The 12,500-nt window shown below is 38.2% G+C and overlaps 1 protein-coding gene across 1 annotated transcript in view; it reads left to right on the forward strand.

Annotated features, from left to right (window-relative positions):
* Positions 1-12,500, forward strand: part of LOC135112110 (hemicentin-2-like) — a 51,026-nt gene that overhangs the window by 3,502 nt on the left and 35,024 nt on the right. The window contains exon 2 of the mRNA XM_064026099.1: positions 1-29. This exon is cut by the window's left edge and continues 132 nt beyond it. Within this exon, the coding sequence (XP_063882169.1) occupies positions 1-29 (29 nt within the window). The remainder of the gene's footprint in view (positions 30-12,500) is intronic.

Here is a 12,500-nt window from a genome sequence, read left to right on the forward strand (position 1 = left end):
GCAGGGAGCTCACCACGCAGCAGTATCCAGTAAGTGCCTTGAATTCAAGTACACGGTTTGGGGAAGCTTTTTGGTCATTTTTCTTTTCCATTTTTTTTTTGTAGGTGAAAGTGGGAGGATGGGTACGTACGTGATTTTTTCGTAAAGGCTTTCTGATTCTTTTCCTTTTCTCTTCTTGTTTTCTATATTTTCTGAGTAAGAATATGTTTTTTTTCTGAGGTTTTCTGACCATTTTCTTCTTTTCTTTAGGAGGAAGGGGAAGGAAGGACACGGGATAAGAGGAAGGTTTACTCTTTCATTGGAATATTAAACTACATGTCTTTCTACGTTACCTGGCAACTTTTCTTTTTTTAAGGGTTGGATGGGGTGGGTAAGTACATCGTTTTGGGGAAAGCTTTCTGACAATTTTTTTTTATTTTTTTTTGTGAGGAGACATAAGTGAGGAAGGGAAGTGCAAGGGGTGAATGGATGGTTACTCTCTCATTGGCCTATCAAAGTGCATGTTTTCTGGGTGTTCTGTCTGTTTTTCTCTTCTTTTTCTTTTATTTTTGAGAGGACATAGCGAGGGGAGGGGAGGGCAAAGGGTGAGTATGGTTTAATCTCTTATTGTCCTATTAAAGTACATGCTTTCTCTTTTTTTTTTTTTAAGATTTCTGGCCACCGTTTTCTTTTTTTGTCTTTTCTTTTCTTTTTTTATATTTCCTTTATTTTCTTCGTTTTCTTTGGTGAGGGAAAAAACAAAGAGAGGAGGGGTCACTTTCCTGCTTTTCTATGAAAGTATACATTTTCTGACCACTTTTCTTTTGTTTGTATTTTTTTCTTTTTGTATAATTGGCTATTTTCCTTTTTCCTTCTTTTTTAGTTTCCTTTTTTCTTGGTGGGAGAGAAAGGACAAAAGAGAGGAGGGGCCACTCTCCCGTTTGTTCATGAAAGTACACATTTTCTGATAATTTTTCTTGTTTTCTTTCTTTTTTCTTTTTTTGTATGATTGGCTATTTAAATTTTTTCCCTTCATTTCTTTTTCTTCTTTTTTTTTTGTGGGGGAGAAAGGACAAAGAGAGAAGGGGCTACTCTGCTTGCCCATAAAACTACATGTCTTTTTGGGGCCGATTTCTGGTTATTTTTCTTCTTCTTTCCACGAGAGGACAGGACGGGAGGTTGGGAAACTCTCGAAGCGTCACTCTCTTGCATATGAAAGTACATGTTCCTTTTCGATTTTCTGGCTGCTTTGCTATTCTTTCTCTCTCCATTTTTTTCCTTTTTTTTTTTTGAGAGAGAAGGTACAGGAGGAGGAGACAGGCAGCGGGGGGGGAGGCGATTTTCCTTTCCTTTCCTTTTATTTTGGTGAATGAATTTTCCTTTTTCTTTTTTATATTTTCCTTTTCTTTTCCTTTTTTTTTTCAAGGGGGTGGGAGAGAGGGAGGGGGAGGAGGAATAGGGCAGCAAAAGGTCGGGGGGAAGGAGAGTATTTGATTTTCCTTTCTTTTTTTTTGAGTGAATTTTTTTTTTTTTTACGCATTCTTGATATTTTCTTTTCCTTCTTTATTTTTTTTTTGGGGGGGGAAAAAGAGGGGGAGAGAAGGAGGAGTCGGAAAGGAAAAGGTGATGTATTTTCTTTCCTTCCTTTTCTCTCTTTTTTTTTTTTTATAGTGGGAGAGGACGTGGAAGAGGAGGAAGAGGACTACTTTGCTTTTCTTCCCTTTTTTTTTCCCTCTCTCTTTTCTGGGGCAGAGGAAGAGGAGGGAAAGCGGGAGAGAGGGGAGAGGGAAGCCAGGTAAGGGGAAATGCCTTTTGTCTTCTTTAAGTACTTGCATTTAAGCGATCTTGAGTCCATTTTCATTTTTTGGGCGAAACTCTTTTACTTGTCTATGAAAGTATGTTTTTTGGGGCTTTTTTTTTTTGAGTTAGTCTTTTTTTTTCGATTTTTGGTGGGGGTGGTGGTGGGAGGGGGAGACGGTGGGAAGGGGGGGAGGGGGGAGTTATTTCTTGCGATGGTCTTTCACTTGTCATCTTTAAGAACGTGTTCCTGGAAGGGGCCCTGGATATTTCCTTTTTCTTCTTCTATTTCCTTCTTGTTTTTCTTCTTCTTCTGTTGTCGTCGTTGTTGTTGTTGTTGTTGTTGTTGTTGTTGTTGTTGTTGTTGTTGTTGTTGTTGTTTATGTCGTTGTTTTCTTACCCTTGTCCTTCTTGTTCTTGTTCTTGTTCTTCTTCATCTGTTTCCTCTTCCTTTTCCTATTATACCTCTTCCTCTTGTTTTCTTTCTTTTTCTTTCTTATTTTCTTTTTTCCTTTTTCCTCTTTCTTCTTCATCATCATCATCATCTTCTTCCTTCTTCTTCTTCTTCTTCTTCTTCTTCTTCTTCTTCTTCCTCTTCTTTTTCTTCTTCTTCTTCTTCTTCTTCTTCTTCTTCTTCTTCTTCTTCTTCTTCTTCTTCTTCTTCTTCTTCTTCTTCTTCTTCTTCTTCATCTTCTTCCTCCTTCCTCTTCTTCTTCTTCTTCTTCTTCTTCTTCTTCTTCTTTTTCTTCTTCTTCTTCCTCTTGTCCTTTCCTTTTTTTCTTTATGAGAGAGTCGAGTGGAATGCTCACTCACTTCCCCATCAAAGCACATTTCCCAACATTTCTTGACCACTCTCTTTTTTTTCTTTCTTTTACCTGATGAAGGAAAAGAGAGAGGGAGAGAAATGGTGCACTGTTACTGTCTATTAAAGTACATTTTTGGTGAGGATTTTCTGACTATTTTTTTGTGTGGTGGGGGGCGGGGAGAAATATCGTCTTACTGACTAATTAAACTACTTTTTTTTTCTCTTTATTTTTTTGGCGCAAGTTTTGATTCAGTGTCATTTTTGTCTTGGGAGAGTCTTCAGTGTATCTTGTCTGCGCTCTCTCTCTCTCTCTCTCTCTCTCTCTCTCTCTCTCTCTCTCTCTCTCTCTCTCTCTCTCTCTCTCTCTCTCTCTCTCTCTCTCTCTCTCTCTCTCTAATTGTTGTTGTTTGTTTTCTTCTTTTTTTTATTTTTTTATTTGATGTCTTAATTCACTTGACGCTTTCCCCTGTTTCTTACGTGCATTTTTTTTTTTTGCTCTCTCTCTCTCTCTCTCTCTCTCTCTCTCTCTCTCTCTCTCTCTCTCTCTCTCTCTCTCTCTCTCTCTCTCTCCCTTCAAGGCTTTGTATTTTTTAAGTGTTTTTACGTTGATTTTTTATTTTATTTTGCATTGTTTTTCTTCTTTTGTTCTGTGTGCTTCTCATCCTTCTGTTTCTCCTACTCGTATTACAGGTCTTCTCCTCTTCCTCCTCCTCTTCCTCCTCCTCCTCCTCCTCCACATAATTTCTCCCTCCGTTACCTCTTGCTCGTCCTCTTCTTCCTACTCATTCTACTCGTCTTCCTTCTAATGTTACTTCTCTTTCCTTCATAACTTCTCCTTTTCCTCTTCCTTCTCTTCCCCCTGCTACTCCTCCTACTACTACCACACACACACACACACACACACACACACACACACACACACACACACACACACACACACACACACACGCCACCCAGCAAGCAAAACTAACAAACACAAGACTAAAATACAGCGGAGAGCTTAGAAGTGTGTTAAAAGTTTGCAATGAGTAACATACAGAGCCTTGCCTCACCTCGCCTTCTCCTGCGTGGCTTAGGTAGAAGAGAGAGAGAGAGAGAGAGAGAGAGAGGGTGGCAAGGATGGTAAACGGGACTGATGAGATGGTAAGACAGGAGGAGGAGGAGGAGGAGGAGGAGGAGGAGGAGGAGGAGGAGGAGGAAGAGGAGGAAGAGGAGGAGACACTGAGAGCTCGATATAGTAAAACGTATGCAGGAAAAGATGGGATAAAGAGCAGAAGGAGGAGGAGGAGGAGGAGGAGGCAGGAATAAAAGAAGGAAGAAGAGGAGGAGGAGGAAGAAGAAGAGGAGGGGGGACAGGTAAAGGAAGCTTAAAGAAAACGGGAGGATGCTAAGAGTTTGCAGAAAGAAAACGCGCTTCAGTGGAACGAAAATAGACCATTGGAGAGAGAGAGAGAGAGAGAGAGAGAGAGAGAGAGAGAGAGAGAGAGAGAGAGAGAGAGAGAGAGAGAGAGAGAGAGAGAGGGGACAGATAAGACACGCCAAATAAATAAGAACAGTTGGGGGTGTAAAAAAAAATGGTAAAAAAAAAACAAAAACAATGAAATAAACAATGACAGCAGCACCCCTAAGCAATTAGAGAGAGAGAGAGAGAGAGAGAGAGAGAGAGAGAGAGAGAGAGAGAGAGAGAGAGAGAGAGAGAGAGAGAGAGATTGCATTGTCCGTCGTAAAATGAAGTTTGCCATTCAGAATGTTAACTAAATACAACCAACAGATGCGGACAAATACATCAAGAGCGACATCAATATTTGCAAACACGCTCCAAAAATTAAAGCACAAAGAAGACAAACAGCACAGTACACAAAACTACGTGAAACAAAAGAAGAAAAAGAAAGAAAGAAAAAAACACAAAAGAAAGAAAGAGAGACAAAAAAATATCGCAAACTGACGCACTCACTTTGCATAAACCCACTTTTTTCTTTCGCCCCCCCCTCTCTCTCTCTCTCTCTCTCTCTCTCTCTCTCTCTCTCTCTCTCTCTCTCTCTCTCTCTCTCTCTCTCTTCTTTCCTTTCCTTTCTTTCTCCATGTGATTTTTCTGTTTCTTTTTCTCTGGCGTAACTCTAGACACCATTCTTTCCCTTTATCCTTAACAACATCTGAGATTTTCCTTGCATTTTTCCTTTTTATTTTCCTTCCCCAAGCACTCGTGTTGTTCCGTGCCTCAAAACCTAAACTCCTGCCACTGGAGAGGACACGCGAAGACACACAGCAGTCACTCCTGTCAGGACCGCGCGGGACTTCACCTTATTCCCTATTTCACAAGATTCGCCCCATGAGATTGGATTATGCACGTGATGAGTCGCTCTCTATCTCCCCTCGAGTATCTTTGTGTGAATGCAAAGGGAGAGATACTGAGATACTAAGCATTTTTAAGCCTTAACCCGATTTCCAGCACGCTCTAGTGGAAGTTAGTGGAGTTTCCAAAGGTGTTTTCATGATTCCAGTGATAGTTTAGCAAGAATTATACATTGTGGATAAGAAAAACGGTTACAAGAACTAGATTGATCGTCTCTATGGACTTTGAAAATTGTTGTGATGAGAGAAAGAAATTTTTAAGAATACGGATCGAGAATGTGTATATAGAAAAGTGTTTTCTTCTTCCTCTCGAGTATCGGTGTGGATGCCAAAGGAGGAACACTAAGATATTAATAATTTACACGCCTTATCCCAACTTCTAACACGCACTAGTGGAAATTAATGGAGTTTTCAAGGGCGATTTCATGATTCCATTTGGTAGTTTAACGACGATTATGCAAAAAAAAAAAAAGAAAAAAAATTACTCATACAAACAGGACTGATTACCTCTGTGGCCTTTGAAAATTAATGTGATAAGAGAAAGAATTTTTTTTTTTTTTAAGATTACTGACTTAGATTATGTACATAGCAGCGTAGAGAATACTGTACAGAGATACCAAGACCTATATTTTCAAGCATTTCCAAGCTTTATCCCGAACTCCAACACGCTTTAAATAAAGTTTAAATAAAGTTAAGTAGAGTTTTCAAGGGTGTCTATGATTCAAATTGATATAACAAGCCTTCTGTATCGTCACTGGGGAAAACACCCATGAGAACCGAACAAATCATCTTTGCGACCTCTGAGAATAGTGTTAAGAAAAGTTTACAGCGTTTAAGAATAAGAATTTGAGTTCTGTAAGCCTTTTGAGTCTTCTGCATCGTCAGTATGAAAAAAAAAAAAACAATGATAACCCGAGTAATCATCTCTGTGGCCTCTAAAAACAGTGCAAAGGAAAGTTTACAGCGTTTAAGAATACAAACTTAAGTAGACTAGTGTGGGTTACGATCTTGAGGCAAAGTTGGCATCCGTGACCTGTGTATCAAGTGATCGGGATTCTATGAAGCAGGAAGGAGTAGAGAGAGTGAGAGCGTAAGAACTCAGAGGAACGAGCACAGAGACGCGAGTAAGTGCGTTGCTGTGAGTCAGTCTCGAGGGAAAGTTGGCGATGCTGAGCTGTTTCAAGGGACTCGTGTAGTATGAGGTTAGAAGGAGTAGTAAGAAAGAAAGAGGGTAAGAATATGTATAAGCAAGGAGACTGCAAAAGGCTCCTAATTCTTTCTATAACACGACAATGAATTCATTATTTTCTGGATGTCAAAGGGTTTTATCAAGTTGAGGATGACAGTTTTTTTGTTATCAAGGGGGTTATTAATTATCTACCTACTTTCTCCTTCCTATGACTTGAACTCTTTCAAGAGGGAGGTTTCAAGACACTTTAATTTTTGACGACTGCCTTTGACTGTCTGGGGACCGGCACCTCATTTTTTTTTTTTTTATATATAATTTTGTTGCCCTTGGCCAATGCCTCTCCTACACACACACAAAAAAAGAAAATATATCTTACTGCATCATGACACCACATCATCTATTTAATTGGATTCTAAATGTCAGAGGGTTTTATCAAGTTAAAGCTTATGCTTCTGGTTATCAAGAATATTACATATTTTATTCTTCATCTAACACAACTGTATTTTATTCGCTCTGCTACGTTCCCACAACATCTATCTCTTTATATTCAATATATATTGGAGTATTTTATCAAGTTAAGGATGATACTTTTTGTTATTAAATCATCCAGCAATTCATCCAACACAAACATTTCTTATTTTACTTCATTATGGTACAACGGCATCAATTCCTTTATAGTGTAGATGCTATTATAGTAGTGCATCCAGTCAGGGACAATACTCTTTGTCATCAAGGGATTATAAGCCAACTATCTATTCATGCAAAACAATTGTATCTTATTTACTGTATCGTAACTGACTAATAGGGGGATCGGATCAAATACAGCAACCATCTATATTAACTAACCTAACCTAACCAAACTGACTAATATGGGACTGGATCAAGTTTGCCTGGTGTCTGTAGCAATTAACCTAACCTAATTTAATTTAACTTAACCTAACCTAATACAACCTAACCCAACCTATCTTAACTGATTAACAGGGAACTGGGTCAAGTCTGGCAGGTTTCTGTAGCAACTAACCTATCTTAATCCTCACACGACAGCTCATGAAGAGAGATTAAAGGAGAGAATAATGTTGATTCAAAGGGTTACCATCTAAAAAAAAGTAAAGATGCATTGGGAGAAGCAACAGCAACATTCAAATTAAAGCCAGAAGCAGACCAATAACTCCAGCCAGATGAAAAATAAATAGTGAAGGAGGCAACAAAATAAAGAATAAAAAAGAAAAGGGGAAACACAATGACAGGTAAAATTCTCAACAGGAAAAAAAGAAAAAAACATGAGAACAGAAAGAGAAAGAGAGCAAGAGCGAGAGAGAAAGAGAGCGAGATGAAAGCGAGAGAGAGAGAGAGAGAGAGAGAGAGAGAGAGAGAGAGAGAGAGAGAGAGAGAGAGAGAGAGAGAGAGAGAGAGAGAGAGAGAGAGAGAGAGAGAGAGAGTGTCCATTAGGTGACTATATAACAATGTGTAAAGAGTGGAGAGAGCCTGTGGTAGGGAAGGTTAGGGTGGAGAGAGAGAGAGAGAGAGAGAGAGAGAGAGAGAGAGAGAGAGAGAGAGAGAGAGAGAGAGAGAGAGAGAGAGAGAGAGAGAGAGAGAGAGAGAGAGAGAGAGAGAGAGAGAGAGAGAGAGAGAGAGAGAGAGAGAGAGAGAGATGAACAAAGATTAGTTCTGGGTGAGTGGAGGAGGAAGGGAGATGAAGTAAAGAGGTGAGAGAGCGAGAGCGAGAGAGAGAGAGAGAGAGAGAGAGAGAGAGAGAGAGAGAGAGAGAGAGAGAGAGAGAGAGAGAGAGAGAGAGAGAGAGAGAGCAGGTGGATGGTAAAAGACACTGGGGTAGAAAGAGGAACACGCTTGTCAGCATAAAAAAGAAGGGGAGGAAGAGGAAGAAGAGGAGGAGGAGGAGGAGGAAGAGGAGGAAGAGGAAGAAGATGAGGACAAAGAAGAGGAGGAGGAAGGGAACGTACTTGTCAACATAAAAAAGAAGGGGAGGACGATGCAGAAGGGAAAGAGGAAGAAGAGAAAGAGGAAGAAGAGAAGGGAGAGGAGGAGATCAGGAAGAAGCACTTGAAAATGGAAGAGGACGGGAAATTAAGATCAAGAGGGGGAGGAAGAGAAGAAGGAAGGAGGAGGAGGAGGAGGAGGAGGAGGAGGAGGAGGAGATGAACAAGGCAGGTGAGGAATAAGAGAAGGGAGAAAAGATAAAAAAAAAATGCACTAAAATAAAGGAGAAGAAAGACGAAAGATGAACATGGAATAGAGGAAAGAAAGATGAAGAGGATGTGAAAGAATAAGAGGAAAATGATAAATAAGAGGAGGAAGAGTGACAGGGAGGATGATTACTTGAATGAAAGACAAGGAAGGAGGAAGAGGAGGAAGAGGAAGATAATGAATATGAGAAGGAGGAATATCAGAACGAAAGACGATGAACAAAGTGTAGAGGAGAGGAGAGAACGAAGAGGATTAAGACAAAAGAAGAATGATGAGTAAGAATGAAGAATTAAGAGAGAGTCTAAAATTAAGAGGAGGAAGAATGAGAAAGAGAAGAGAAATCAGAAAGAAAAGAGAAAAAGAAGACGAAGATTGAGACTAAAGTGAAGAAGAGTAATGAAGAAAGATTAAGAAGGCAGAATAAAATGAAGAAGAGAAAGAATGAGGAAGAAGAGGAAAAGCAGATGGAACAAAGAGGAGGAGGAAGGGAGAAAGAAGACGAAAACTGTTTGAACGAAAGGGAAATGGGAAAGAAGGAAAGGTTAATAAAGTAGAATAGGGTGAAGATAAGGAATGAGGAATAGGAGTAAGAAGGGATTAGGAAAAGAGAAGGAACGAGGAAGATAGGAGGAGATGAGGAAGAGGAGTAAAAGAGGATGGGAAAAAGAGAGAAGGAATGGGAGAAAAGGAGATTAAGATTATTTGGAAGAAAAGGAAGGTGGATAAAGAAGAAAGGCTGAGAAGGAATGGGGAAGAGGAGGAAGAGGTGGTGAAACAAAAAAAAAGGAGGAATGGGAGAAAAGATGATGATTATTCGACGAAAGGGAAGAAGAGTAAGGAAGAAAGGCTGAGAAGGAATGAGGAAGAGGAGAAAGACGGGATGGGTCAAAAGAGGAGGAGGAATGAGGAAGAGGAGCAAGAGGGGACAGGTCAAAGAGAAGGAGGAATGAGGAAGAGGAATGAGGAAGAGGAGAAAGAGGGGACAGGTCAAAGAGTAGGATAAATGAGGAAGAGGAGTAAGAGGGGATGGGTCAAAGAGGAGGAGGAATGAGGAAGAGGAGTAAGAGGGGACGGGGCAAACTCTTTACGAGCATATAACTCAGTGAAGGGCTAACCTGGGGACCTGAATTCCATTAAACTATAATGGACCCGCGTTGTTTGACACACACATTTAATCGAGCTCAGAGGATTTGCTTTATCACCTCATCCTCAACAGGTCCCTAAACAAGCTCAACATTTTCACTCTCCTCTTTCTGTTTTTCAATTTTCTGTGTTGTTTTGTATCATCTGAGCTCAAGCGGTGGCAGTAACGAGTAGTATTTTTATTCTCACTGTTTTTTTTTTTTCTATTTTCTAATCCTGAGAAATGCCTACCACGGATAAAATTTTCACTCATTGACTATTTCGATTTTTTTTATTTTATTTTATTTTATTTTATTATTTATTTATTTATTTATTTTTTTTTTGTCTTAATTGTCACTCATCATTTTTGAGATATTCAGTTTTCTCTGACCTGATCCAAAATAATTCTCAAACATTTAATTAATATATTTTTTTTCAATTTTTTCTACCGTCTAGTCTATAACGCCAAGACAAAAGGTAAAAATGTTCATTCCTATTGACTGTTTTTTAACCCTTTCAATTTCTTACCAAGGTACGATAGTCCAAAACCAAAGGTTTAAAATTTTCATTCCAGATATGTTTCGGGTTTTCTTTTTACAAGGTACGAAATAAATAAAAAATAGATGAAAGTTTCTAATGACTATTTTATCTATTTTTCAAGTTATTAAATTTTAACTTAATTCTTTCAATTGATCTATATATATATATATATATATATATATATATATATATATATATATATATATATATATATATATATATATATATATATATATATATATATATATATATATTCATTCACACTACGTTTACAATTTTTCTTCTTTTCCAAGACAGAAAATTCTAAAATCCCTGGTCTTCGCTTTCTCTCTCTCTCTCTCTCTCTCTCTCTCTCTCTCTCTCTCTCTCTCTCTCTCTCTCTCTCTCTCTCTCTCTCTCTCTCTCTCTCTCTCTCTCTCTCTCTCTCCCTCCCTCTGTTTCTACTTTTAAGTTTGTTTTGCCTGCTTGGTATGTTCTTGCGTCTCTCTCTCTCTCTCTCTCTCTCTCTCTCTCTCTCTCTCTCTCTCTCTCTCTCTCTCTCTCTCTCTCTCTCTCTCTCTCTCTCTCTCTCTCTCAATGTAAGCAATACAGTAGGAAGAAGAGACGGGTTAAGAGAAAGAGGAGGAGGAGGAGGAGTGTTAAGTGAGGGGGATGGAGAGAGAAAAGGGGAGAGATGAAGAGGAAGGAAGAGAGGGGAGTGAGGGTAAAGTGTGGAGAGAGCGAGAGAAAGGAAAAAGAGGAGGAGGAGGAGGAGGAGGAGGAGGAGGAGGAGGAGGTTTTCAGGTAGTGGTTGGAAGTAAAATAAATACAAGCATTTTTCTGTTTCCTGGTAAAGCAAAAATTTTCGTGTCATGATTACAAAAATATGTACAAAAAAATGGGAAAGAATCAAATGAAAAAGATAAGTTTGAATGAAATGTTAGAATCAGTATGAATTCATATCTGGGAATTGCATCGCGCCGGGATTTATTTATTTAGCATCAAAGGCTGTGCTGCAGTGGAGGTGAATTAGTTATGTTACTTAAAATTGGTACTAAACTCTTTATTAAACAATCTTGCCACTTTATGCTCTGCTAAGTAAACTTCTATTACTTAAAATTTTACCCCTTAAAACTCTATTACTTAAAATCATTCAAGTTAGACTCTTGTTACTTAAAACCTTATTACTTAAATGCAGTAAGTTTAAATTCTACTACTTAAAATCCTATAAACTAGACTCCTGTTACTTAAAACACTATTACTTAAAATCTTATCACTTGAAATTCTATTGCTTCAAATCGTGCACATTAGAGTCCTGTTACTTAAAACCTTACTACTTAAATCCAATAAGTTTAAATGTTATTACTTAAAATCCTATAAACTAGATTCCTGTTACTTAAAACCCTATCACTTTAAATTATGTAAGTTTAATTTCTATTACTTAAAAATTCTACAAGTTTTTATCCTCTTATTTGAATCGTGCTACTTAAGAGCCTTTATCTTAAAAACCTTATTATTTAAACTCTCTCTCTCTCTCTCTCTCTCTCTCTCTCTCTCTCTCTCTCTCTCTCTCTCTCTCTCTCTCTCTCTCTCTCTCTCTCTCTCTCTCTCTCTCTCTCTATTTAATAGTTGTTCTTGTATTTAGTGAAGAGCGAAATCTTTTGATAATTATAATTACAATAATTTTTGGACGATAATAAATTTTTCGATAGAAGTTTTTAATACTAATGATCATTTCTCAACACTGATAAACATTACTCTCTCTCTCTCTCTCTCTCTCTCTCTCTCTCTCTCTCTCTCTCTCTCTCTCTCTCTCTCTCTCTCTCTCTCTCTCTCCGGCTCGCTCTCCCCTCTCCCTCTCTTATATTTCATTTATATTCAATTCATCTTCGTTTGTAATGTTAAAAATATTGAATGAATGACCAATTAAAATGAAGTTATTAATTATTCTTTTAAGTGCCCCTAATTCTTTTACGTTTCCCTTCTTTCTTTCCTTCCTTTCTTCTTTCTTTCCTCTCGTCTCAACATCGTCCATATTTCTTGTCTTTTTTCTTTCTTACCCTTCCGCTAACCTCTTGAAAGAATGCGACCAATGGATATAAACAAAAAGTAAACAAAAATTGCTGTCGTTAAAGTAATTGAAGAAAATACCAGAGAGAGAGAGAGAGAGAGAGAGAGAGAGAGAGAGAGAGAGAGAGAGAGAGAGAGAGAGAGAGAGAGAGAGAGAGAGAGAGAGAGAGAGAGAGAGAGAGAGAGAGAGACGATTCAAGGAAAAATTACTTTAATTAGAAAAATCGGAGAAAGATTTTAAGAAAGAGAATGAGAAAGAAAGAGAGAAAGAGGGAGAGACAGACAAAAATAAACACAATTCAAGGACAAAAAGAAAGAAAAATGGAAATATCATTAAAGAAAATCATGAAAAATCTGTATTATGAAGTAAAACAAGAGAAGGAAAGAAGGAGGAGAGAGAAAAGAGAAAAGGTTATAAATAAAGAGATTTGTTGTGAAGTTATGAAATTGAATTAGAAAGTT

The sequence above is a fragment of the Scylla paramamosain genome, chromosome 23 (assembly GCF_035594125.1).
Source record: "Scylla paramamosain isolate STU-SP2022 chromosome 23, ASM3559412v1, whole genome shotgun sequence".
In the NCBI taxonomy this organism is placed as follows: domain Eukaryota; kingdom Metazoa; phylum Arthropoda; class Malacostraca; order Decapoda; family Portunidae; genus Scylla; species Scylla paramamosain.